This window comes from Anomaloglossus baeobatrachus, chromosome 9, assembly GCF_048569485.1.
Source record: "Anomaloglossus baeobatrachus isolate aAnoBae1 chromosome 9, aAnoBae1.hap1, whole genome shotgun sequence".
Lineage (NCBI taxonomy): Eukaryota > Metazoa > Chordata > Amphibia > Anura > Aromobatidae > Anomaloglossus > Anomaloglossus baeobatrachus.
Genome location: NC_134361.1, coordinates 115,309,973 through 115,335,989, shown reverse-complemented (window position 1 = coordinate 115,335,989; position 26,017 = coordinate 115,309,973). Strand labels below are relative to the sequence as shown.

Genomic DNA, 26,017 nt, shown 5'->3' with positions numbered 1-26,017 from the left:
TGCCCGAGTCTTCAGTCGCCACAGAGGTACTGCACCTCATCCAGAGGTGTGGTATTCCATCTCGGGAAAGGAGGAGGTCAACACAGATTGACACACAGCACGACACCCAGGCTCAGAAACACCTCATCAGATATGGCAGAGGGCATATTTATACCCGAAGCCAGGCTGGGGGGGTGGAGTCGTAGGAGTGGGAACACATAGTACAAAGTGGGAACACAGTGTGAAGTGTAGAATTCAGTCGGAGAAGTGGAGGAGCTAAGACTTGCGGCCTGGAGCAGGTACCGCTCGGCCCCGGGCACCAACAGAAAGGGTCTGAGAGACCACGGGAGCTAATCATCCGTGGCCTTGTTCCACACAATCTACAAGTGGTAGGACTAGGTCGCACCATGGGGATGGGTCCCTAGGCTTGAGGAGTATAACCTATGGGCTCCGCTAGCAAAAACAATGGCTGAGGTGACTCCAAGCACCATAGCTGCACACAAATTCACTGGAAGGTGACCCAAAAGGACCAAGGGATAGAGCTTCAACGCACATTGTTCACGGGCACTGATACAGGGTTCAGTGAGCGAGGGCACAAGGCAGGAGGGCGAAGCAAGCACAGAGACTACCAGGAAAGAGTACAGTTTAGAAAGGTACACCAGACTACCTCCAAACTACCCGGGATCGGCTGGAGCCCATCATGGTGAATCCCGGCACTCCAAAAAGGGGGTCCCTGGCGTGTGTTACCGGCTACAGTGAGTAAAAACCTTCAGACTGCATCCTGGGTCGCTCCGTTATTTACCTGCGCTCGCCATCATAGACTACTACTACTACCACCCCCATCCGCCCTGGGGCCCAACTCTACCTGTTGAGAGCTACATCATCTAAGCTGCTTCACCATCTGCTCCGGGAAGCCCCATCCTGCAGCGGCAGCACCTAACTTGCCGCATACCACAGGTGGCGTTACTAATAAACAGTCATCATCCCCTTCATTTTCCCTAAATGACACCGCCGGGGTCAAGGAGCCGGGCCACGGCACCCCAGAGCCAGAACCGCTGCTTGGTAACTAGTCAACCTACGGCCCGGTGTGGGCGTGTCACTTTCTTACATTAAGTCTGGCAAGATATTAAGATGGGTCTGGTCAGAAAATACCAAATTACTTTTTGGGCTAAATTTTGCTTGATTTTCCATTACTGGAGAGCAGCGATTTATTTTAGGTATGACGCAATTCTAAATCTAATACCTTTAGCACCAGCGACATCAAAAAGAAGAAGGCTGCACAAATAAAAGTCAGAATGAAGAATAAAAATGGCAAGGGAAAAAAAAATAAAAATGTAAAATTATAATAAATATACACCCACATACATATATATATACACACACATACATATATATGTGTATGTATATGTATGTGTGCATATATGTGTAAGTGTATATTATATATATATATATATACACATACACATATATATATATACATACATGTATGTATGTGATATATGTGTAAGTGTGTATTATATATACACATATATATATATATACATACATATACACACACACATATACACACACACATATTATATATATATATATATATATATATATATATATATATATATATATATATATATATATATATATATATATATATATATATATATATATATATATATATATGTAAGGGGTAGTCGGACCCCTGGTAGTGAAGGAGCTGTTTTTCCCCCCCTGAAGACGCCACAGTAGTATGGTGGCAAATTGTAAATGTTGATGGTAAAATGTTACCTGTCATAAACTGTTTCCCCACTAGGTGCCAGTGTAGAGCAGTGGTTCCCCTGGTAACAGTGGCAGGGAAGGAGGGGAGGGCAGCCTAGGTGGGGAAGGAAGGAAGGGAGGTCTCTGAATGCAGAGCAGGGTGTGCAGGACAGTGTAGTAGTCGGATGTGACTGAAGAGAGGAGTCTGAGGTGCCGGGGCAGAGTGTGGAAGTGGTGCAGTGGCAGAAGAAGTGGAAGAGTCAAGACTAGTCCCAAAGCCGGTGGTGTGTACTAGAGTGGAGTGCAGCTATCAGGGGGATAACAAGTGGCCCCTGCAGGCGAAGGTTAGTGCCCTGACAAAGAAGTGGAGAGGTGAGAACTTATCCAGAGCCGGTAGTCTGTGCTAGATCTGCCCTATAGATCCGGGTTCAGTGTGCAGCTACTAGAGGGTTAACGCATGTCCCCTGCAGGCGAGGGAAAGTTACCGGGGAAAGAGGAAACCGTCAGCAAGAAGTGTAACCTGTAAACCGATGTGACTTGATGCTGAAAGGTGTAAAGAGGAGTGGGAACTCATCCGGAACCGGTAGTGTGTGCTAGATCTGCCCTGCAGTAATTCAGGGTTCAGAGTACAGCTACTAGGGGGTTAACAAGTGTCCCCTGCAGGTGAAGGAGAGTGACCGTCAGCAAAAAGGGGAAACCGTCAGGAAGGAACGTAATCTGTAACGTTAAAGTGAAGTACTGAAGTAACTTGCTGCTGAGAAGTGTAACAGAAAATGGAAGCCTCGTTCAATAAAATGTTTCTTAGTTTACCAGCTGCCTGTCAGTGGCTCTTTTCTGTAACTGATGAAGGGGCTGGCGAGCCGAGGGAAAACGGCGTAACGGAGAACTCAGGTACCGGCACGAACGCGTCCCTGCCACCCACACTCTGCCCCACAAACAACACCCCTGTTTTAACAGTGACGGCCGGGCCGGGGGTCAGCCTGCCGCCCCCTGGGCGGGAGACCGCGACTACAACCCCTGAGGCGCCCCCTGCCCCCGTTACATATACACACACATACATATACACACACATATATATGTATATATATATATACATATATATGTGTGTGTATGTGTGTGTATATATATATATATATATATATATATATATATATATATATATATATATATATATATATATATATATATATATATATATAATGTTAGAAGTTTTGAAGTTCTACACAGTATTTTGTGGACCCAAATTAAAAATTAAATAGCAATTGAAAGAGTAACAGTTGTTTCAATTTTCATTTCATAAATCAATAGTACACGTGGCAAATAAAGAACACTTTATAACAAAAATTCTGTATTCAGGGAAGACTTTCCCATTACTGAGATAGGAGATGGCAGTTGATGCTTATGAGATTCTATGATGGGAGGAGCCTGAGGGAAGAGCCATAAGCAGAGTTCCTCCCACCTATTATCTAGATAGAAATCTTAACTGCAACAGTTATCAGTAATGCGAAGGTCTTCACTGACTACAGATTGTATCTCAGAATTTTGATGACTGCTCAATTCCGGCAGAGAAAGAAGCACATTTATCTGATAAGATATATTACACAGTTGCTTATTTTCATATGTACAAATGATTTATGAAATTAAAACGGTTACGCTTCATAGAAAAACAAACGCTAGATTTAATACACCAAGCTAATTGATTACCTTAGGATCTTCTAATCGCTCCAAATATTTCTCAAAAGGGCCTTCTACATACTAAAAAGACAAAAATTTAGATAAATATTTAGGAATTTAAAATAAAAAAATAAAATAAAAGCAAACAGATTCTTTTAACTTTCTTTCAATTGGAATATTTAAAATTAACCCATTTTTCCTCTAGTAGCCGGGCACATTTATCAAAACACCCATCAGCACTTGACATATGCAGGCACATAATCCAGCATAAAAGGGAGAATTTAATCATTTAAATTAAACTAAATGCATACAAATTAATGTTGGTGGCTAAAAGTTTAACCCAAACAAAATATAAGATACACAGCGACTTAAAATAAAAATGTAACATGTGCAGAATAATTATGTACGACCTTTGGCCTATGGCTACATTTTACACTCCTGTCCGAGCAACAAAACCATTATTCAAATTATGCATTTCTTTTGTTAATAGCTGTAAAATCTAGCTCTTGTTTACCTTTATCTTTGCACATCTTTACCACATAAAAAATACAAAACAAAAAAAAAACAAAAAAACAACAATTTCAAACAATTTATTGAAACAAAAGCCAATAACACCCTCCCACCCCAACCGAGAAAAAAAAATAGCAGTGGCTCCATAAGTTGTCATGTGGCCTTGAGTGCTTGACAACGATGTCTCCTGCTTTTTACAAGTGGAGTTACTGTCTGCGGAGGCATGGCATCCCACTCTTCTTGAAGGGCGGCCCTCGGGTCATTGAGGATCTGTGGTACAGAGTTACGGCGACTCCGCTGATCCCATAGGTTTTCTCTGGGATTCAGGTCTGGAGAAAGTGCAGGCCACTCTATGTGGTACCTCATTCTCTAGAATCCATTCCCTAAATGATGCCATGAGCTGGAGCATTGTCACCCATGAAGGTAGCTGTGTTGTTCAACAATGTTCATTCAGAGAAACAATGACTGGATTAATGATGTTATTCAATTAGGAGGAGCTGTCACTGCCGTTCATAAAGTGTAGGGGAGCTCTGTACTGACTAGACACACCTATCCACATTAACACCATCACCAAAGACTTGTCTGGTGACAGGAGTGGCTGAAGCATAGCACTCTCCTGGATGTATTCAACATTGTTGGTGAAAATCATTTCTGCTCAGTGTGAATCGACTTTAGTCAGTGACCAGCAATGAGGCCCACTGGTCCCTTATCCAGCGTAGATGACGCCTGTGCCTGGGGGTGTGGTCAGGTACCTTGCACACAGACCATGCTGACGTAAACTGTTTCTAATGGTCTGACGTGACACTTGGGCGACTCTCACCCCACTTAAATATGCTCAGAGTTGGGCGGCATTCATCATCTGGTTCCAAAGGGCATTGCGCACAATAAAGTGGTCAAAAGTGTTGGTTGTGGCCAAAGGACGTCCACTTCTATGCCTTTCTGTGACACTTAAGGTACCGTCACACATAACGAGATCGCTAGCGAAATCGCACCCGAGTCATGGTTTCCGTGACGCAGTAGTGATCCCGTTAGCGATCTTGTTATGTGTGACACCTACCAGCGATCAGGCCCCTGCTGTGAGATCTCTAGTCATTGCAGAATGGTCCAGGCCATTTTCTTCAAAGGCGATGTCCTGCTGGGAAGGACACATCGCTGTGTTTGACACTGTGTGACAGGATCACAATGACTGCTGAGATCATTATACAGGTCGCTACTGTGACGTGTATTGTTCCTGCATCGCTGGTAAGATCTGACTGTGTGACATCTCACCTGCGACCTCCCAGCGACTTACCTGCGATCTCTATCAGGTCGCATCGTTTTCGGGATTGCTGGTAAGTCGTTGTGTGTGACTGGGCCTTTACAGTCTCTGTATCTCGGTTGCAACTTGCTGATGACGCTCTAAGCTCAGTGGCGACTTCAGTCTGGGAACATCCTGCTTGAAGCATCGCTATGCGAGATACTGTTGTCCCAGCATGATGAAGAGGACTGATAAATACCAATTCTAATTGAATGCTGAAATTTATTGTGCGATTTATGAACCTGTTAAATTTGCCATTAATCTCCATTTTAGAGAACAGCAAATTGTGCAAAAAGTACTGAAACATTGAACAGTTGGACATGTGCATTCAGAATAATATCCATTTAGATTACTAGAATGATCCCAAACTTCACAAATAAGGGGTGCTTCACACACAGCGAGCTCGCTGCCAAGTCATGCTTTTTGTGACGCAGCAGTGACCTCATTAGCGATCTCGCTGTGTGTGACAATGAGCAGCGATCTGGCCCCTGCTGCGAGATCGCTGCTCGTTACACACAGCCCTGGTTCATTTTCTTCAAAGGCGCTCTCCCACTGACACACAGATCGCTGTGTGTGACAGTGAGAGAGCGACAAATGAAGCGAGCAGGGGCCGGCGTCTGGCAGCTGCAGAGGCTGGTAACTAAGATAAACATCGGGTAACCAAGGTGGTTACCCGATATTTACCTTAGTTACCAGCCGCTCTCACGCTGTCTGTGCTGCCGGCTCCGGCTCTCTGCACATGTAGCTGCTGTACACATCGGGTTAATTAACCCGATGTGTACTGTAGCTAGGAGAGCAAGGAGCCAGCGCTCAGTGTGCGCGGCTCCCTGCTCCCTGCACACACAGCTAAGCGGTGTGCGCTGGTAACTAATGTAAACATTGGGTAACCATACCCGATGTTTACCTTAGTTACCAGTGTTCGCAGCTTCCAGACGCCGGCTCCGTGCAAGCGCAGAGTCGCTTGCACGTCGCTGCTGGCTGGGGGCTGTTCACTGGTCGCTGGTGAGATCTGCCTGTTTGACAGCTCACCAGCGACCATGTAGCGATGCAGCAGCGATCCTGACCAGGTCAGATCGCTGGTCGGATCGCTGCTGCATCGCTAAAGTGTGAAGGTACCCTTAGTGACCGAAAGCAAAAACCACAAGCAGTTCTGGGTACATATTGGTAATCCCTGCATCTGGTAGCATAGATAACGGGATGTTTACAAAAAGTTTTTCCAAAGCTCTTTTATCTTATGTTAATGAATGCGGGAACTAGTCCCAAAGGTGTTATATCCCCTGACTAGCCGCCCTCTTCTTAGGCTGCTTTTACACATCAGGCTTTTGCTGAGCGGCACAATACGGCGCTTTGCAGAAAAAACGCAACCTTTTTTTTTGCTGCCGGTTGCGTTTTTTCCCGCATAGACTTGCATTAGCGCCGTATTGTGCCGCATGGCCTTGCGTTGCGTCCGGTTTTTGCTGGATGCGGCATATTTAGCCCATGCGGTGGCCGGATGGAACGTTCCCTGGCACGTTTTTTTGTGCAGCGAATAAACTGCATCGCACCGGATCCGGCACGATGTGGCACGATTTACAATGGAAGCTGGATGCGGCAAAAACTGCTTCTGGACGCCGGATCCGTTTTTTTGCACTGCACATGCTCAATATCAAGCCGCATTCGTCAAAAAACAGACGGGCCGCATGGAAAAACTTAGGCAACGGATCCGTTTTTTTCACCGCATCCGTTGCTTAGGTTTTTGAGCCGGATTGAGCCACACTGCAAAAACCGGATGTGTGAAAGCAGCCTTAGCATGTTAGTAGACCCCTGTGAGTGTGCTAAGAGGGCGGCTAGTCAGGGGATATAACGCCCTTGGGACTAGTGCCCGCGCTCATTAGCATATCAAAAGATATTTACAGATCTCTTTATCTATGCTGGTGTATACAGGGGCGGTTAGGCAGGGATTAGCAATATGCACCCAGAACTGCTCGTGGTTCTGGGTGCATATTGCACCTGACAGGTTCCCTTTAATAAAACAAGTTTTTACATTCTATACGCCTTTCCTCTTGTTTTTTTTCCATGATGTGCATTCAGAAGTCTAAAAGGTTAGAGTGTTTTTTTAGGATCATCCTGAGATTTCACTGAAAAGCCAAATATGCTAACTTTGTGTGAATATTGTAATGTTAGATTAAGTTCCCACGTTGAGTTTTTGGGAGTTTTAATACTGCAGCAAAAAAAATATAAATGTGTTACAGATTAAGCATAGGATTTTTCGAAATCTCATTCCCACTGTGGTTTTGTGGCGGGGGCGGGTAAGCTGCATAAACTGACCTATAGTGAGTTTTTGAAATCCACAACATTTTAGCATTCCTGCAAGAGACATTAAAGGGGCTATCCGGCTTATTTTGAGTTTTTTTCATTATTACCCTATTGGGCTACATTGGGGCAGGTAAGTAGATAGTGACCACTTACCTGCCCTGCTGTCAGCCCCTCTCCCCCGGCTCAGAGTGGTCATGTGACCGCTCCTGCCACGATTTTGCTGCTTCTGGTCATTTCATGTCAACAAGGGCAGGGCCATGTTGACATGTAAATCTGGAAACAGCATGTCGCCTCCCTGCTGGGCGGCTACAGTGCGATGAGCCCCGCCCCCTTCCCTGCACCCCGTACTCTCCCCGCAACCTCCCCCTGCACTGCTGTGGGACCCGTGACTTGGGGGAGGGGCTCAGGATCGCACATTCAAATGTACCAGCATCACAGATCACAGATGCCGATATATTTGAAAACGCTGATGAGAAGGAGCGCAGCGCTGCTTCTCATCACCGTCTCGCTGCCTGTGCTCTCTTCAGCACAGCGGTGACGTCACTACTTTGCTGATATGGCCAGAGCACAGACAGCGCGCGAACGTGCAGGAGCGGCGGGGACCGAGGACGGGTGAGTATGTACTCCCTATGGGGGGGGGGGGGTCGGTGCACAGCCCGATGTGTGTGTGTATATGCGGTGCACAGCCTGTGTGTGTGTGTGTGTGTGTATGCGGTGCACAGCCCGATTGTGTGTGTGTATGCTGTGCACAGCCAGATGTGTGTGTGTGTGTGTATATGCGGTGCACAGCCCGGTGTGTGTGTGTGTGTGTATATGCGGTGCACAGCCCGGTGTGTGTGTGTGTGTGTGTGTGTGTGTGTGTGTGTGTGTGTGTGTGTATGCGGTGCACAGCCTGTGTGTGTGTGTGTGTGTGTGTGTGTGTGTGTGTGTATGTGGTGCACAGCCAGATTGTGTGCGTGTGTGTGTGCGGTGCACAGCCTGATGTGTGTGTTTGTGTGTGTATGCGGTGCACAGCCTGGTGTGTGTGTGTGTGTATGCGGTGCACAGCCTGGTGTGTGTGTATGCGGTGCAGAGCCCGATGTGGGGCTGTTATTTGCAATGCTGTAGTGATGAGAGGTCAGTGCTGGGGCAGAATATACTGACAGGGAATGTGTGTGCAGGGGGTGGGCAGAGGGTGCGGCTGGACACTGGGGTGGGGCTGGACAGTGAGGTCGGGCGGTGCCAGCTGTGACTGGGAGGTTCAGCACAGGAAGTGGTCAGTTTGCTTGTGCTGAATGTAAACAAGGAGCTGCAGAGAATAAAGGGTGAATTCAAGAGGAACAAAAGTTAGAAAACAAAAAACAACAATGTAGGGGTGTTTTATATGACAATACAGCACAGATTAGCTTAAACTCAAAAATTTTTGTTATGTCGGACAACCCCTTTAAGTTTTCTGTGCAGATTTTCTCCTGCCAATTGCATTACATGCTGAAAAACTGCAAAGTTAAAAACCAACATGCATGTTTAAGTGATGCAATCTTCTGCAATGTGTACAACAGGGGTGATTTGTTTGGGTTATTGACATCGCAAATTGTTTAAATCTGGTGGGTCAAGAAAATTTCTCAGTCACCAGAAATGAAGCGAGAAGAAATGTATATTTTCCTCACTGAGCAAAAAGGGGGTGGTGGTGCTGGGGGATTATTTTAAGCTTCATCCTCCTCTATGGTTGTTTTCCAGTTTGGCGCACTAAGGCTCCGTGCATGGCTATAAAGCTGTTAGACTGGCGTTAGGTCTTGTTGCTGGCAAACCTGTGACTAGCATCACAACAATCGACATCTGTCAATCAAGTCGCTGGATAAAGACAAGCAATCAGGGTACAGAGTGAACACTGTAAACCAGGTAGATGCAATCACTATTCACTATAGCAACTAGAGGAATAGATGGCAAGATTGGTCCTAGCACCGGATTCTGGCTATTGCAACAAATTGTCAGCTCTATGAAATGGTTGAAAACCACTGCTGACGTTGTAGGCTCAGATCCTGAGCCCCCATTACACAGATGCCGTAAATGTATGTCAGTTTGCATCCAACACCTTTTTGCAGTGCTGTAAATGTATAGTGCAGGGCACTAGAACCTATGCACTATAAGCGTTACAATTATTCCAACGGCAATATTAGGAGATTCCATTTAGGAATAGCGCCTACTGCTGTCTGTTATCTATACATGCCAACATTCTATCAAGCGTGCAAAAAGGACAGTTTTAAATGTAGATCTACATACGCTATACAGTATGTCTAAAAATATTGTAACTCAACTAGTTGTCCAATACTCCACAACCCCAAGAAGCCACCAAGAACACTATATAGTTACCTCCTGGGTCAACGTCATTCCTAAATCTCATTGTCAGGTCCCGCAGCAGTTACATGAAAGATTATTTGGCTCTATAGAGCTCACTGAACTTGAATATGGGTATATTGGTGGTCCTGTAATACCTTAAAAGCTACTACTGTTACAAGTCAGGTCACAACATGTCTTCCTTCCTAAATATTCAATAATCAGCTCACTGGATATATTGAAGAGATTCAGAACCACAAAAGTGGCTTACCACATAACATTGCAGAGCAGGATTGGTATTATGGAGACTCTTAGTACATAAAAGTCACCAATGCTCTGCCGACTCAATAGCTGCAAAGCTCCAAACCACAGCTGGCATTAACATCTAATATTCCCTGGGAGCTTCCTGGCATGGGTTTCTATGGTGGAGCAGCTCTTCATACAATCCTTCCATCACCAACACAATGCCAAGTATCTAATGCACTGGCGGACAGAGACAGAAGTCCACTGTGAAAGAACAATATACAGGTACATCTCAAATTACAATATCAAAGTTAAATTATTTCAGTACAAAAAGTGAAACTCATATAGTCATTACACACAGAGGGAATATATTTCATGTGTTTATTTCTGTTAATGATTATGGCTTACAACCAATGGAAACCCAAAAGTCAATGTCAGAAAATAGAATTAGTTGTTACCGGTAATTCGGTTTCTAGAAAACCCTCCACAACAGCACCACAGGAGTTAACTCCACACCCTAATTGGGATAGGAAACACAAAGAGGTTAAATAACCCCTCTCCACCTCCCCTCTTCAGTGTTTTTTCCAAGTAAGTACACTGGTACAAACTTTAAAACCAGTAATAAACCATTACATTTTTCAACAGGTAGAGAGGGAATATCTGTGCTGTCGTGGAGGGTTTCCTAAAAACCGAATTACCGGTAAGAACTAATTCTATTTTCTCTAGTCACCCTCCACGACAGCATAACAGGAGAGGGGGGGATGGGCGGGACAACAGCCTGAAGGACCTTACGGCTGAAGGCTAAGTCTTTTTTAGACAGTAAATTCAGTCTTTAGTGTTTTGTGAAGGTATGGACTGATCACCAGATAGCAGCTCTGCATATCTGCTTGATGGAAGCGTCGGCCTGCAAACCCAAGAGAGACACCGATCTGGTAGAATGAGCTGTGAAGTCTTCCGGAGGAGGTGGAGCTTGGTTTTTGTAAGCTTTGCTGAGTGCTCTAGCTGACAAATTTGTTCTTGGCAGCTTTGTACCTTTATTCCGCCCCATGATCTGGGCAAAGAGATTAGGGTCCTTCCGCATATGATCGGTTCTCTGAAGGTACTGTAAAACAGCCGTGCGTGCATCCAAGGAATTAAATTCCTCATTATCAGATGGATTCTGATAGAAAGATGGTAGTATATCTTAGGATCTGTGAAAATCAGATACTAGTTTCAGAAGAAATAAGTGGTCCTGACGAAAGATAATTCTGTTCAGGATTTTTAGGTACGGCTGTCTAGTAGTGGTCTGTAATTCACCAACTCGTCTGGCTGACGTAATTGCTACTAGGAATGCAGTTTTCCATGACAGGGTTCTAGCTCTGTTGAGGCCATAGGTTCTAAGGGTTGTTGTGTTAGGCCCTTAAGGACTATATTCAAGTCCCAAGAAAGGACTAGATAAATTTGTTTGGGTGGCAACTGCTGAAGTCATAAACCTAATCCACCGATTGCTTGCTAGATCTTGATTGAAGTATGAGCTCCAGGCCGAGATTTGGACCTTGAAGGTTCCAGATTTAGGCATTTGTCCAGCAACTCTGAAGAAAGTCTAGGATCTAAGCCACCTTAGGATGAAATGGATCTTGTAATTCAGGTCTACACCAGAAGGAGGTGGTCTCCCAGATGTTGCCCAAATATGGCGTTGGTAACCAGATTTCGGCTTTTCTGTAGCGCCTCAATTTTCTTGTCAGACAGGTCTCTGGCTTTTAGGATTTTTGTTTCAGTAGCCATGCAATTAGCCTGAGCTTGTGAACTCTTGGTGGAACAGAGGACCCTGATGGTGGAATAGAGGACCCTGATAAAGAAGGTCGAAAGTCAGAGGTAGCAGTATAGGTCCTGTAGCAGGCTATACTGGTACTCCTCCCGAATCAGCATCTCCTTGGCCACAATAGGGCCACCAGGATGTGGCAACCCCATGCATCCAAATTTTTTGTAGCGTCTTTGCCAGCATTGGAGTTGGTGGGAAGGCATAGGCTAAACTGAACTCCCACAAATGGGAGAGGACATCCATGGCAAGATACCAATCATTTTATTTGGAAAGAAAACAACGGTTTACTTTTGCGTTCTGCTGGCTTGCAAGGTGGACTACTTCCTGGTTGCCCCATCACTCCACTAAGTTCTGAAATACTTCTGAAGTTAGAGCCCACTCGCCTGTGTGAACATCTCTGACTGAGAAAGAGTGACTGGATGTTTGGAGCCCTTCAGATGGAATGTGGAGATAAATAGGTGTTTCTCTGCCCAGTTCAGTATTTTTTTGAGACATTTTTAGGCTTGTATGAAGAGTGCTTCCTTAATTGCAAAGGTGGGCCACTGTCATCATGTTGTTCGAGTATAACTGTACCTGTTGTCTCTGGATCAGTGGAGATGCTGCCTTGAGTGCTTGGCCCACCGCTTTTAGTTCTCTGTAGTTTGAATGCCTAAGAGGTACTTTGCACGTTGCGACATCGCTACTGCGATATCGTTTGGGTCAAATCGAAAGTGATGCACATCCGGCGCTGGTAACGACGTTGCAATGTGTAAAGCCTAGACGCGCCGATAAACGATCGCAAAAGCGTGGTAAATTGGTGATCTGTGTAGCGCCGGACATTTTCATAATGTCGCACTAATAGGAGATACGATATTGTTCCTCGTTCCTGCGGCAGCACACATCGCTGTGTGTGAAGCCGCAGGAGCGAAGAACATCTCCTTACCTGCCTCCACCGGCTATGCGGAAGCAAGGTGGTGGGCGGGATGTTTACGTCCCGCTTATCTCCGCCCCTCCGCTTCTATTGGCCGGCCGATTAGTGACGTCACTGACGCCGCACGACCTGCCCCCTTAGGAAGGAAGCGGGTCGCCTGCCAGAGCGACGTCGCAGGGCAGGTAAGTGCGTGTGAAGCTGCCGTAGCGATAATGTTCGCTACGGCAGCTATCACAAGATATCGCATGTGCGACGGGGGCGGGTACTATCGCGCTCGGCATCGCTAGCCGATGCTAGCGATGTTGCAGCGTGCAAAGTACCCCTTAGACTGATCTCGTGCATTCAGAGCCCCTGGAAGGATATCTGCGCCACCATGGCCCCCTGTGCTTATTGTTACTGGAGAATTCTGATTCCAACAGCCCCTCCTTGGAAGTTTTCATGGACATCCACCCTGGGAGAGATGATTTTAATTGACCTAGATTGGAGAAGCTTCCTGTATAGAGACGTGGACAATCGTCCCAGGATGCAACAATGGATGTTTGGAGCGTTCTTATATGGAACTGAGCCCAGGCTACTGCTTGAATGCAGGATGTCATGGATCCTAGGACCGACATGGCTGATTTCAAAGTTACCAATCTCTGGCTGTGGAGATCCGAAATCTGGATTTGATCTCGATCTGTCTTATTGGCAGAAATGATATTTCATCATGAGGAAGTGGTTCCATGATGATGACCTACAGAGGGCCTTTCCAACTGAAATTGAACAGAATGCTCTCAGGATTCTTGAGGAGCTATCGGAGGAACACTCTTCCGGTGCCTTAGGTAAGATCCCTTCGCGGCTGCGGATTCGTTCAAAAAAATTCCCCCCCTTGTCGGCTTGTCCCAATATTGACCTGTTTGTGCGGCTAGTCTCCAATGAATTCTCTAAATCCCCTACTAAAATCTATAAAGATAATCTTACGAGGGAGGAGAGGAGCTGCATTGACAGGATCAGGCGATTGGATGACATAGTAATAAAACCAGCCGACAAGGGTGGGAATATCGTGGTTTGGCCCTGTGCGTTATATGAAAGGGAAGCATATAGGCAGGATGGGTGAGTGCTACCAGCGTCTCACTTTTAACCCCCTCAGCAAATACAAGAAAGAACTGCAATGTCTGCTGAATAGTGCTGTGGAGAGTGGGACCATTGAGAAGAGACTATTTGATTCATTAGTTGTACTTGAACCAAAGGTACCGACACTATATCTGCTGCCCAAAATGCACAAAGACATAATTGCACCCCCAGGGAGACCCATTGTGTCCGGGGTGGGTAATTTTCTTGAGCGGGTGTGCATTTATATTGACTCATTACTGAAGCCCCTAGTGGAATCGCTCCCGTCTTATACGAGAGATACGAGCAACTTTTTGCAAAAGATAGACTCTCTACATGTGGGGGAGGGTTCCCTGTTGGTCTCTTGTGATGTCGAATCGCTATACACTAGCATTCGACATCACGACGGACTACGGGCCATTGCATATTTCCTGTCAATGACCAGCATGTCCGGGACGGAGAGGGGTTTTGTCATGGATCTTGTGAATTTTGCATTAACTCATAATTTTTTCTTTTTCGGGGGGTCCCTGTACCTACAGCTCCAGGGCGTGGCAATGGGGGCGGCCTTTGCGCCCTCATATGCTAATTTATTCCTGGGGCTGTGGGAGAGGGACCTTCTCCTGTCAGATGTGATGTCATCGGTGGACCGCGTCCCTTTTTGGACGCGGTACATCGATGACATCTTTTTCATCTGGCAGGGGAGTGCCCATGATCTTAATTTATTTATTCAGAGTTTGAACATTAATGAGGTCAATATACGTTTGACTCACAGATTCAGTGACACATCCCTCGAATTCCTGGACGTGCTGGTCAAGCGGGACCCATCGGGTCAGTTGCAGACCGACCTATATCGTAAAGATACATCTGTTAATTCAGTCCTGTATGCCACCTCAGCCCATCCTGCCCATGTGATACGGGCAGTTCCTGTGGGGCAGTTTCTTCGGTTACGAAGGATATGCTCCTCAGATGTGTCTTTTGAGTCCAGAGCCCTTGAACTTAAAGATTTCGTGATCGTGGGTATAGTAATAGATCTATTAAAAAAGCCTACAATAGAGCCAGAAATTCACCACGTGTAGAGTTATTATTTGGTGATCACGTAAGAAAGACATCTAATGTTGTAAGGATGATCACCAGGTATCACTCGCAGTGGGGTCGAATGTTGTATGCTATGTCCCGCTTTTGGTCTATTCTTACCGTTGATCCCATTCCGCAGAGCTATCTGCCTGATAGACCGTCAGTTGCGGCCCGCAAAGCCAGGAACTTCAAGGACATACTAACATCAAGTCATTATGATAAAAGAGATAATGCTGTCCTTCCATTTTTGCCCATATCCTCTCGTTCCCCGAGGTCTGGATTTGGTTGTTCACCTTGTGGGTCGTGTATAGCATGCCCCAATATCGAAACAGCAACCGATTTTGCCTCGTCGGATGGGAAAGTCTTCCCAATCAAGAAGAGAATTAATTGTCTATCTAAGGCTGTAGTATACTATGCCAGTTGTCCGTGTCCACTCATCTATGTTGGCCTTACCACACGAGCCCTTAAGGTACGTGTGAGAGAACACGTCCGTGATATTCAAGCCGCCGTAGATGATGTGGACATTGAGGGCCTTAAGACTATACCGAGGCACTTCAAGAAACATCATAACTGCAATTATAACTTATTGAAGGTACGAGGCATAGACCAGGTTGTGACTGGGGTTAGAGGCGGCAATATTAGCAGACTTCTTGCACAACGCGAAACTGAGTGGATATGGACATTGAAAACGTTACAGCCTGATGGATTGAATGAGTACTTAAGTTTCGTGTCCTTTCTAGAATAGGGAGCTTTTTTCTGATGGTGTCTCTCTCGGGTTTTCTCGGGTTCAAGATGACATGTGGGGTTTCAGTTGGCGTCCGTGATGCTCTGCTCTAATTTGGTCTTATATTTATTTGTGTTTTATTATTTTTTATTTTTCAGTTCCTCTCATATCCGTCTTGTATTCTGTCCTTGTATACCCTCGACATATGAAGTTGGAGAAGCATATCTACCTGGGCCTTTTCGACAAATATACGGAACTTCTGTTGATGTGATCATCGTGGAATAATCAATATAGATTATATTGGGCTGTGTGGAGTCCTCTGATATATATGAGTAATTGTGTCAGGGCCCAGAGGTGTATTACATCTGTTAATATATGTGATCTCGTACTTCCACCTTATACCCGTGAGGCCGGTGCGTGCATGCGTCTGCCCGTGGGCCCGGTGCCGCCATGTGCGCGTCTGCTTTTTCCACCGCCCTGGTGACTGAGTCTCCATGGCTGTGGTTTGGCGCGCCCGTGGCGGCGTGGGTCCAACTGGTCATACGCGTGTGCGCTGCATTGGATATTGTGCTTTTGTTAGATATGCCAGGGTGATGCTATATTCCTGCCACTCATTCTGAATTTTAATGTTGCAGTACACCTATATATGTGTGTCGGTATTATAATCCACGCCGTGTAAATATATATTAACTGCCATTGGTGTTTGTACGATTTTGAGTACTTACCATATTACTTATTTCACGTCGCTTTGGTGGGGTATGTGCACACACGTGGGACTGGGGGTATGTCCCCAGGGTCACGTAGTGTGTGCACCCTCATTACGGCGATGTTGTGTGATGTTTTTTGCTGGGTATTCAAATCGTTATGGATGCACTTTAATCCGTTATGTATAATGATATACCAGCATCCATTAGTGACGATCTCGCTATGTAGCATTTACCTGCTAATCTGTGTCACTGTTAGGGTGCGCAGGCGCATGTGGATATTGAGGGTACACTTGTATTAGCTATAGGATGCGCGCGCCCCCATGTCAGTGACACGGAGAGTCACGATACGTCACTTCCGGTTCGGCATACATCACTTCCGGTTTTGCATACATCACTTCCGGTTTGGCGTTATTAGGTTTTTGGGTGTATTCTGTGGCTTTCTCATGCGTGTTTGCACGTGGGGGTCCTGGCCACACCCCCACTTGCAGCACGCCCTATGTATCCACCTATTGAGGTGATGGGCATGGTATTGGACATAACGTCACTGCACACACCCTATGATCTGATTGGTTGGGGTCAAGACGGATAGTGATTGGATACTTATCCTTTATAAGGTCACCTCTTTTAATCAGAGACCACCCCCGGAAGAAGGAGTCATACCGAAACCTATGGGTCGGGGAATTGGGCTCTCATCCACCATTTAGGTATGTTGGTTGCAAGGTATTATAGTGCGTTGTTACAAGAACCTTTCTGACACTATGTAATTGATGTATCAGTAACGGGCACCTAATAAGCAGCAGCACGCTTTAGTTTGTATGTAATATTGGCTTTTTAGCTCTTTATTTGCTGTGTGCTAAACTCTAACATGTGCTACCATATACCTACTGTGGGGTGAGGGTGCCATCTATTGGTACTCACCATTTTTTTGTCTCTGCTAATTTTAATCCAATATTGTTTGTCTGCTTTTTAGCTATTTTCTATCAATAAAATATACATTTTCTATCATTAAGTCGTTGTACAGAAGGTTTTCTTCCTTTTGTTTATATGGAACTGAGCTCAGGCTACTGCTTGAATGCAGGATGTCATGGATCCTAGGACCGACATGGCTGATTTCAAAGTTACCAATCTCTGGCTGTGGAGATCCGAAATCTGGATTTGATCTCGATCTGTCTTATTGGCAGAAATGATATTTCTGTCTAAAGCCAGTAGGATGCCAAGGAAAGTCTTTGTAGATGGATTGAGATCAGAGTTTTATTGGTTCACTATCCATCGCAGTTCCTCCAGTAGCACGAGGTTCCTCTGTACATGCTGCTCGAGCGTCCGGGCTGAAGGAGCAATTATCAGGAAGTCGTCGAGGCCGGGTACTATACAGATATTTTGTTTGTCTGAGGAACGCTACCACCTCTGCCAGCTTGGTAAATGCTCAGGACGCAGAAGGTATGCCGAATGGAAGTGTATTGTATTGGTAATGCAGTGTCTGATGTTTGTGCGCAAAGTGTAATAACTTGTTCAGGGGTTTCAGGTTTATGATTAACCTGTAGGGTTATTTGGTTCCCTTACTAGAAACAGTCGAGAGTAATCCCCCCGTCCAATTTTTACCTTTGGGATTGGTGATATCACCCCCAAGTTTTGCAGGTCCTGAAGGCCTGGACATGAGTGGTTTCTGCCAGCCTTGAGTGGAAGGGTGGGTGATAGCCAGGCAGTGTAGAGGAAAGAAGGTGAATGCTATCTTCAGTCCGTCTTTGATAGCGTTCAGAACCCATTGGTTCCATGAAACTGTTGATCATTGGGGGAAGAATCTCGATAGATGTCCTCCTGCCATGCCAGGGTCATTGCTTATATTGGCGCAGGGTACGCTCTTGTATTTCCTGGGAGGTAAAGATACTTCTACCTTTTCCTCCCTTGGGGCTCCACCGTCATGACTTATCCTTTCCTCTATAATGAGAGGATTGGTCTTGAGGGCATGAAAAAACTTTTTGGGGTTTTTTTTCCCGGAATTTTTTTTTTTTTTTGTTTTTTTTTTTTTTAATAGTGGCTTTGTCTAGAAAGTCACCTCGAGCTGGTCCAAAAACGTACTTTCCCTGGAAGGGGATGGGACAAAGTTCAATCTGAGAAGTTGCATCACCACTCCAGAGTTTGAGTCATAGGGCTCTTCTTGCAGAGTTAAAAAGAACGGCTAATTTAGCAGCTACACGGACTGATTCAGCTGAGGTGTCCACTAGGAACCCTGTGGCTTTCTGAAGCAGTGAAAGGGAAGCTAGTAGGTCTTCTCTAGAGAGTTTCCTGAGAGATGTGGTCTTAAAGGTGTCCCAGCCACATACAGTATATAGGGAACTTGAACACATGTGGAAGTCACATTAGTGTTCCTTAGAACTAACGAGGTTTCCCACAATTTCATGAACAGGCTTTAAATCCTCCTATCCATTGGGTTCCTGAGCTGTGAAAAGGCCTCAAAAGGAAATGCTGTCTTTTTGGCAACTCTAGAGACCTAGACATCCCCTTTAGGAAGTTCCCAAGTTCCGGCCGTATCGTCCTCAAGTGGGAAAATGGTGTCTAAGCTCCAAGTGAGTGCCTAGGCGTCTCACCAGAGCGTCCCCTTTCTGAAGGATTTAGTCCTGGATATTCTTATGAACAGGGAATCCAGCTCTTTTGGGCTTTCAGGCCGCTTAACATTACCTCCTGCACTGGCTTCATAGTCTTTTTTACCTTAACCCCCATGATATCTCGCACAGCTGCCAGCAGCTCCTGAGAAGAAGTATTTTCAGTTTTAGGCCCTCCTCCTGATTCTGACACAAAGTCATCATCCTCACCTAAGGGTTTGGGAGAGAAGTATGGGTCCCCTTCAGAGACAGAGACCAATACTTTAATGGGGTTTGGCTTCCTTTCTTCGGGGCCAGGCCCGCTGAGGGTAGAGTTTGAGAGGAGGCTAGAGGAAAAATGTACCCAGCGCACTAGATTTTTGATCTGCTGATTAGGGAAGGATGTTCTTCCCTGACCACCTGATCAGCGGAGGGGTGACAAAGCTTTTACTGTGGGACTACGGGAGTTTCTTAGCGCACATGATTACACTTGCGGCTAGACGTTTTCTCCTTTTGGGGCCAGGACTCATGTATCCCAGAAAGAAGGGAATTTTGTTTACTTACCGTAAATTCCTTTTCTTCTAGCTCCAATTGGGAGACCCAGACAATTGGGTGTATAGGCTATGCCTCCGGAGGCCGCACAAAGTATTACACTTAAAAGTGTTAAGCCCCTCCCCTTCTGCCTATACACCCCCCGTGCTCCCACGGGCTCCTCAGTTTTGGTGCAAAAGCAAGAAGGAGGAAAAAGAATTATAAACTGGTTTAAAGTAACTTCAATCCGAAGGAATATCGGAGAACTGAAACCATTCAACATGAACAACATGTGTACACAAAAAAACAGGGGCGGGCGCTGGGTCTCCCAATTGGAGCTAGAAGAAAAGGAATTTACGGTAAGTAAACAAAATTCCCTTCTTTGTCGCTCCATTGGGAGACCCAGACAATTGGGACGTCCAAAAGCAGTCCCTGGGTGGGTAAAATAATACCTCGTAAGAGAGCCGTAAAACGGCCTCTTCCTACAGGTGGGCAACCGCCGCCTGAAGGACTCGTCTACCTAGGCTGGCATCCGCCGAAGCATAGGTATGCACCTGATAGCGTTTCGTGAAAGTGTGCAGGCTCGACCAGGTAGCCGCCTGACACACCTGCTGAGCCGTAGCCTGGTGCCTCAAAGCCCAGGACGCGCCCACGGCTCTGGTAGAATGGGCCTTCAGCCCTGAGGGAACCGGAAGCCCAGCCGAACGGTAGGCTTCGAGAATTGGCTCCTTGATCCACCGAGCCAAGGTTGATTTGGAAGCCTGTGACCCTTTACGCTGGCCAGCGACAAGGACAAAGAGTGCATCCGAGCGGCGCAGGGGCGCCGTACGAGAAATGTAGAGTCTGAGTGCTCTCACCAGATCTAACAAGTGTAAATCCTTTTCACATTGGTGAACTGGATGAGGACAAAAAGAAGGTAAGGAGATATCCTGATTGAGATGAAAGGGGGATACCACCTTAGGGAGAAATTCCGGAACCGGACGCAGAACCACCTTGTCCTGGTGAAAAACCAGGAAAGGGGCTTTGCATGACAGCGCTGCTAGCTCAGACACTCTCCGAAGTGAAGTGACTGCTACTAGAAAAACCACTTTCTGCGAAAGGCGTGAGAGAGAAATATCTCTCATTGGCTCGAATGGTGGTTTCTGAAGAACCATCAGCACCCTGTTCAGATCCCAGGGTTCTAACGGCCGCTTGTAAGGAGGAACGATGTGACAAACCCCCTGCAGGAACGTGCGTACCTGTGGAAGCCTGGCTAGGCGCTTCTGGAAAAACACAGAGAGCGCTGAGACTTGTCCCTTAAGGGAGCCGAGCGACAAACCCTTTTCCAGTCCAGATTGAAGGAAGGACAGAAAAGTGGGCAAGGCAAAAGGCCAGGGAGAAAAACCCTGAGCAGAGCACCACGACAGGAAAATTTTCCACGTACTGTGGTAGATCTTGGCGGACGTTGGTTTCCTAGCCTGTCTCATAGTGGCAATGACGTCTTGAGATAACCCTGAAGACGCTAGGATCCAGGACTCAATGGCCACACAGTCAGGTTGAGGGCCGCAGAATTCAGATGGAAAAACGGCCCTTGAGATAGCAAGTCTGGTCGGTCTGGTAGTGCCCACGGTTGGCCGACCGTGAGATGCCACAGATCCGGGTACCACGACCGCCTCGGCCAGTCTAGAGCGACGAGGATGACGCGGCGGCAGTCGGCCCTGATCTTGCGTAACACTCTGGGCAACAGTGCCAGCGGAGGAAACACATAAGGGAGCTGAAACTGCGACCAATCCTGAGCTAAGGCGTCTGCCGCCAGAGCTCTGGGATCTTGAGACCGTGCCATGAACGTCGGTACCTTGTTGTTGTGCCGGGACGCCATGAGGTCGACGTCCGGCACCCCCCAGCGGCAACAGATCTCCTGAAACACGTCCGGGTGAAGGGACCATTCCCCTGCGTCCATGCCCTGGCGACTGAGATAATCTGCTTCCCAGTTTTCCACGCCTGGAATGTGAACTGCAGAGATGGTGGAGGCCGTGGCTTCCACCCACATCAAAATCCGCCGGACTTCCTGGAAGGCTTGCCGACTGCGTGTGCCGCCTTGGTGGTTGATGTATGCCACCGCTGTGGAATTGTCCGACTGAATTCTGATCTGCTTGCCTTCCAGCCACTGCTGGACCGCTTTCAGGGCAAGATACACTGCCCGTATTTCCAGAACATTGATCTGAAGTGAGGACTCTTGCTGGGTCCACGTACCCTGAGCCCTGTGGTGGAGAAAAACCACTCCCCACCCTGACAGACTCGCGTCCGTCGTGACCACCTCCCAGGATGGGGGTAGGAAGGATTTCCCCTTCGATAATGAAGTGGGAAGAAGCCACCACCGAAGGGAAGCTTTGGTCGCCTGAGAGAGGGAGACGTTCCTGTCGAGGGACGTCGGCTTCCTGTCCCATTTGCGTAGGATGTCCCATTGAAGAGGACGCAGGTGAAACTGCGCGAAAGGAACTGCCTCCATTGCTGCCACCATCTTCCCCAGGAAGTGCATGAGGCGCCTCAAGGGGTGTGACTGGCCTTGAAGGAGAGATTGTACCCCTGTCTGTAGTGACCGCTGCTTGATCAGCGGAAGCTTCACTATCGCTGAGAGGGTATGAAACTCCATGCCAAGGTATGTGAGCGATTGGGCCGGTGTCAGATTTGACTTTGGAAAATTGATGATCCACCCGAAACTCTGGAGAGTCTCCAGGGTAGCGTCGAGGCTGTGTTGGCATGCCTCTTGAGAGGGTGCCTTGATCAGGAGATCATCCAAGTAAGGGATCACCGAGTGACCCTGAGAGTGGAGGACCGCTACTACAGTAGCCATAACCTTGGTGAAAACCCGTGGGGCTGTTGCCAGGCCGAACGGCAGTGCCACGAACTGCAGGTGTTCGTTTTCTATGGCGAAGCGCAAGAAGCGCTGGTGCTCTGGAGCAATCGGTACGTGGAGATAAGCATCTGTGATATCGATCGATGCAAGGAAATCTCCTTGGGACATTGAGGCGATGACGGAGCGGAGGGATTCCATCCGGAACCGCCTGGTCTTTACGTGTTTGTTGAGAAGTTTCAGGTCCAGGACAGGACGGAAAGACCCGTCCTTCTTTGGGACCACAAACAAGTTGGAGTAAAAACCGTGGCCCTGTTGCTGAAGAGGAACAGGGACCACCACTCCTTCTGCCTTCAGAGTGCCCAGCGCCTGCAGAAGAGCCTCGGCTCGCTCGGGAGGCGGGGATGACCTGAAGAATCGAGTCAGGGGACGAGAGGTGAACTCTATCTTGTAACCGTGAGACAGAATGTCTCACCCAACGGTCTTTTACCCGTGGCAGCCAGGCGTCGCAAAAGCGGGAGAGCCTGCCACCGACCGAAGATGCGGAGTAAGGAGGCCGAAAGTCATGAGGAAGCCGCTTTGGTAGCGGCACCTCCGGTGGCCTTTTTAGGACGTGACTTAGACCGCCATGCGTCAGAGTTCCTTTGATCTTTCTGAGGCCTTTTGGACGAGGAGAATTGGGACCTGCCCGCGCCCCGAAAGGACCGAAACCTCGACTGCCCCTTCCTCTGTTGGGGTATGTTCGGTTTGGGCTGGGGTAAGGATGTATCCTTTCCCTTGGATTGTTTGATGATTTCATCCAAACGCTCGCCAAACAATCGGTCGCCAGAAATTGGCAAACTGGTGAAGCGCTTTTTGGAAACAGAATCTGCCTTCCATTCCCGTAGCCACAAGGCCCTGCGGAGTACCACCGAATTGGCGGCTGCAACCGCCGTACGGCTCGCAGAGTCCAGGACAGCATTAATAGCGTAAGACGCAAATGCCGACGTCTGGTGGCTGCGTCAATTTGCGCTTGACCTGCTGAGATAGCTTGTAGCGCCCATACGGCTGCGAACGCTGGTAGCTTCATAGATGGATTTCAACCAGAGCTCCATCTGCCTGTCAGTGGCATCCTTGAGCGAGGCCCCCTCTTCCACTGCAAGTATGGATCTAGCTGCCAGTCTGGAGATTGGAGGATCCACTTTGGGACACTGAGCCCAACTTTTGACCACGTCAGGGGGAAAAGGATAACGTGTATCCTTAAGGCGCTTAGAAAAACGCTTATCTGGACAAGCATGGTGATTCTGGACTGCCTCTCTGAAATCAGAGTGGTCCAGAAACATACTCGGTGTACGCTTGGGAAACCTGAAACGGAATTTCTCCTGCTGAGAAGCTGACTCCTCCACCGGAGGAGCTGAGGGAGAAATATCCAACATACGATTGATGGACGCAATAAGGTCGTTCACTATGGCATCCCCGTCCGGAGTATCAAGATTGAGAGCGGCCTCAGGATCAGAATCCTGATCAGCTGTCTCCGCATCATCAACCAGAGATTCCCCCCTCTGAGACCCTGCACAATATGATGATGTCGAGGGAAAATCTAAGCGAGCTCGCTTAGTCGGTCTGGGGCTGGGGTCTGTGTCAGAACCCTCAGCCTGGGATCCATGAGATACCCCGGGAGGACATTGTTGGTCCAGCTGAGGTGGGCCAGGGAACAAAGATTCAACAGAGTCCCTGTGCTGAGATACCGGCCTGGACTGCAAGGCTTCTAGTATCTTAGCCATAGTCTCAGAGAGTTTTGCAAACTCCGTCCCCGTCACCTGAACAGTGTTAGCAGGTGGCTCCCCCTGGGCCCCTCTTAGCAGAGGCTCCGGCTGAGTAAGTGCCACAGGGGCCGAACAGTGCACACAATGAGGGTCAGTGGAACCTGCCGGTAGCGGGGTCGTACATGCGGCGCAGGCAACATAATAAGCCTGTGTTTTGGCACCCCTGCCTTTCGTGGGCGCCATGCTATTATCTTCCCTGAGTAACACAATAGGGTATATAGCCAGAAATCAACTGTGCACCATACAGTGTAAAACATATATACCATAAACATATAATGTTACACTACTGCACAATGGGGCTAGCACCACAGGTGCTGCTTACCACCCGCCTAAAGCGGTTGTGAGGCCACCAGAGTCCCTGCCTGGGTCTCCCAGACTTTGTCCCCCTCTGCTGCGTCCGAGGAGCTGACAGGAATGGCTGCCAGCGTCCTGAGGAGAGGAGGGAGCCGTGGGCGTGACCCAGAAAGTGCGGGAACTGGTGCCCGCACTGTGCACAGTGAGGGGGGTGGAGTATGCAAAGCATGCTCCAGCCCTCAGTGCTGCTCGTTCTGTGCAGCGTCCCGCCCTTCCCCTGCCTGTCAGGGCTGTGGGCGGGAGGAAAGGAAACTAGGCCGCAAAAAACCGGGGACTCTAGTAATAAACGCGGCCGCCGTAAAAGCGCGGCCGGCGTGAAAGTCCCCGGCGCACTACAAGTCCCAGCCGCGCCACAGTGTTTCCATGGCCGCGGCGGTCAGTGCGGCAGTCCCTATACATAAACACACTCAGCAACGCTGAGTGTGTAATGGCACATATTAACCCGGTCAGCGCCGTGGTCCCCGGTGCACTAGCACACCCAGCAAAGCTGGAGTGTTGCTGTTCGCGGTCCCCACCGGGATACAGAGTACCTCCAAGTAGCAGGGCCATGTCCCTGAACGATACCCGGCTCCTATCCAGCAGGCTCCACAGGAGTTGTGGATGAAGCGCGGTCTCAGTGCCTGGAGACCGATAGGATCCCACTTCCACCAGAGCCCTAAGGGGGATGGGGAAGGAAAAACAGCATGTGGGCTCCAGCCTCCGTACCCGCAATGGATACCTCAACCTTACAACACCACCGACAAGAGTGGGGTGAGAAGGGAGCATGCTGGGGGCTCTATATGGGCCCACTTTTCTTCCATCCGACATGGTCAGCAGCTGCTGCTGACCAATCTGTGGAGCTGTGCGTGCGTGTCTGACCTCCTTCGCACAAAGCAAAAAACTGAGGAGCCCGTGGGAGCACGGGGGGTGTATAGGCAGAAGGGGAGGGGCTTAACACTTTTAAGTGTAATACTTTGTGCGGCCTCCGAAGGCATAGCCTATACACCCAATTGTCTGGGTCTCCCAATGGAGCGACAAAGAAAAAAAGAGAAAAGCCCATAAGGCACTGACCCCTAAAGGGAGAGGGGACATGTACCCATATACATGCGACCTGACCGTCCCCCCCTGTCACAGTATACTTACTGGATTGGGTATCGCTGGGCTCTACAGCAGAGAGCGTGGGAAGATCACCCATTATGCAGTCCTACCTTAGGGAGTCTTCAAGCAAGGCACTTACATGTGAGTGCGAAGCCCCAGAGCCATAATCCCATATGGGCGACTCCTCCGCTTCAGACGGTCCAGGTAGGTCTCTCCATGAGAAGGCAAACCCATCGGTGCTGCAGCGGGGCTGAAACAGCGCTCGCGTTCCAGGGTGGAACACATATTGCCGGCAATAAGTCGTTGCGGCATGCACCGGTGACGTCACTTCCCGCGTGCCATCGCACACTAGTGAGGAGGAGGTACCGGGGAGCTCAAGGAGGCCCCCAGCGTGTCGGCAATGCCCCGCTTTACCTCATGTGAGACACAGGGAGAGCAGGCAGTTCCCGAATCCAGGGGAGACAGGAGCA

At 48.0% G+C, this 26,017-nt stretch overlaps 1 protein-coding gene across 1 annotated transcript in view; it reads right to left on the bottom strand.

Annotated features, from left to right (window-relative positions):
- Positions 1–26,017, bottom strand: part of ALG13 (ALG13 UDP-N-acetylglucosaminyltransferase subunit) — a 302,253-nt gene that overhangs the window by 186,043 nt on the left and 90,193 nt on the right. Inside the window, exon 9 of the mRNA XM_075324885.1 lies at positions 3,436–3,486. Coding sequence (XP_075181000.1) covers positions 3,436–3,486 — 51 coding nt within the window. The remainder of the gene's footprint in view (positions 1–3,435; positions 3,487–26,017) is intronic.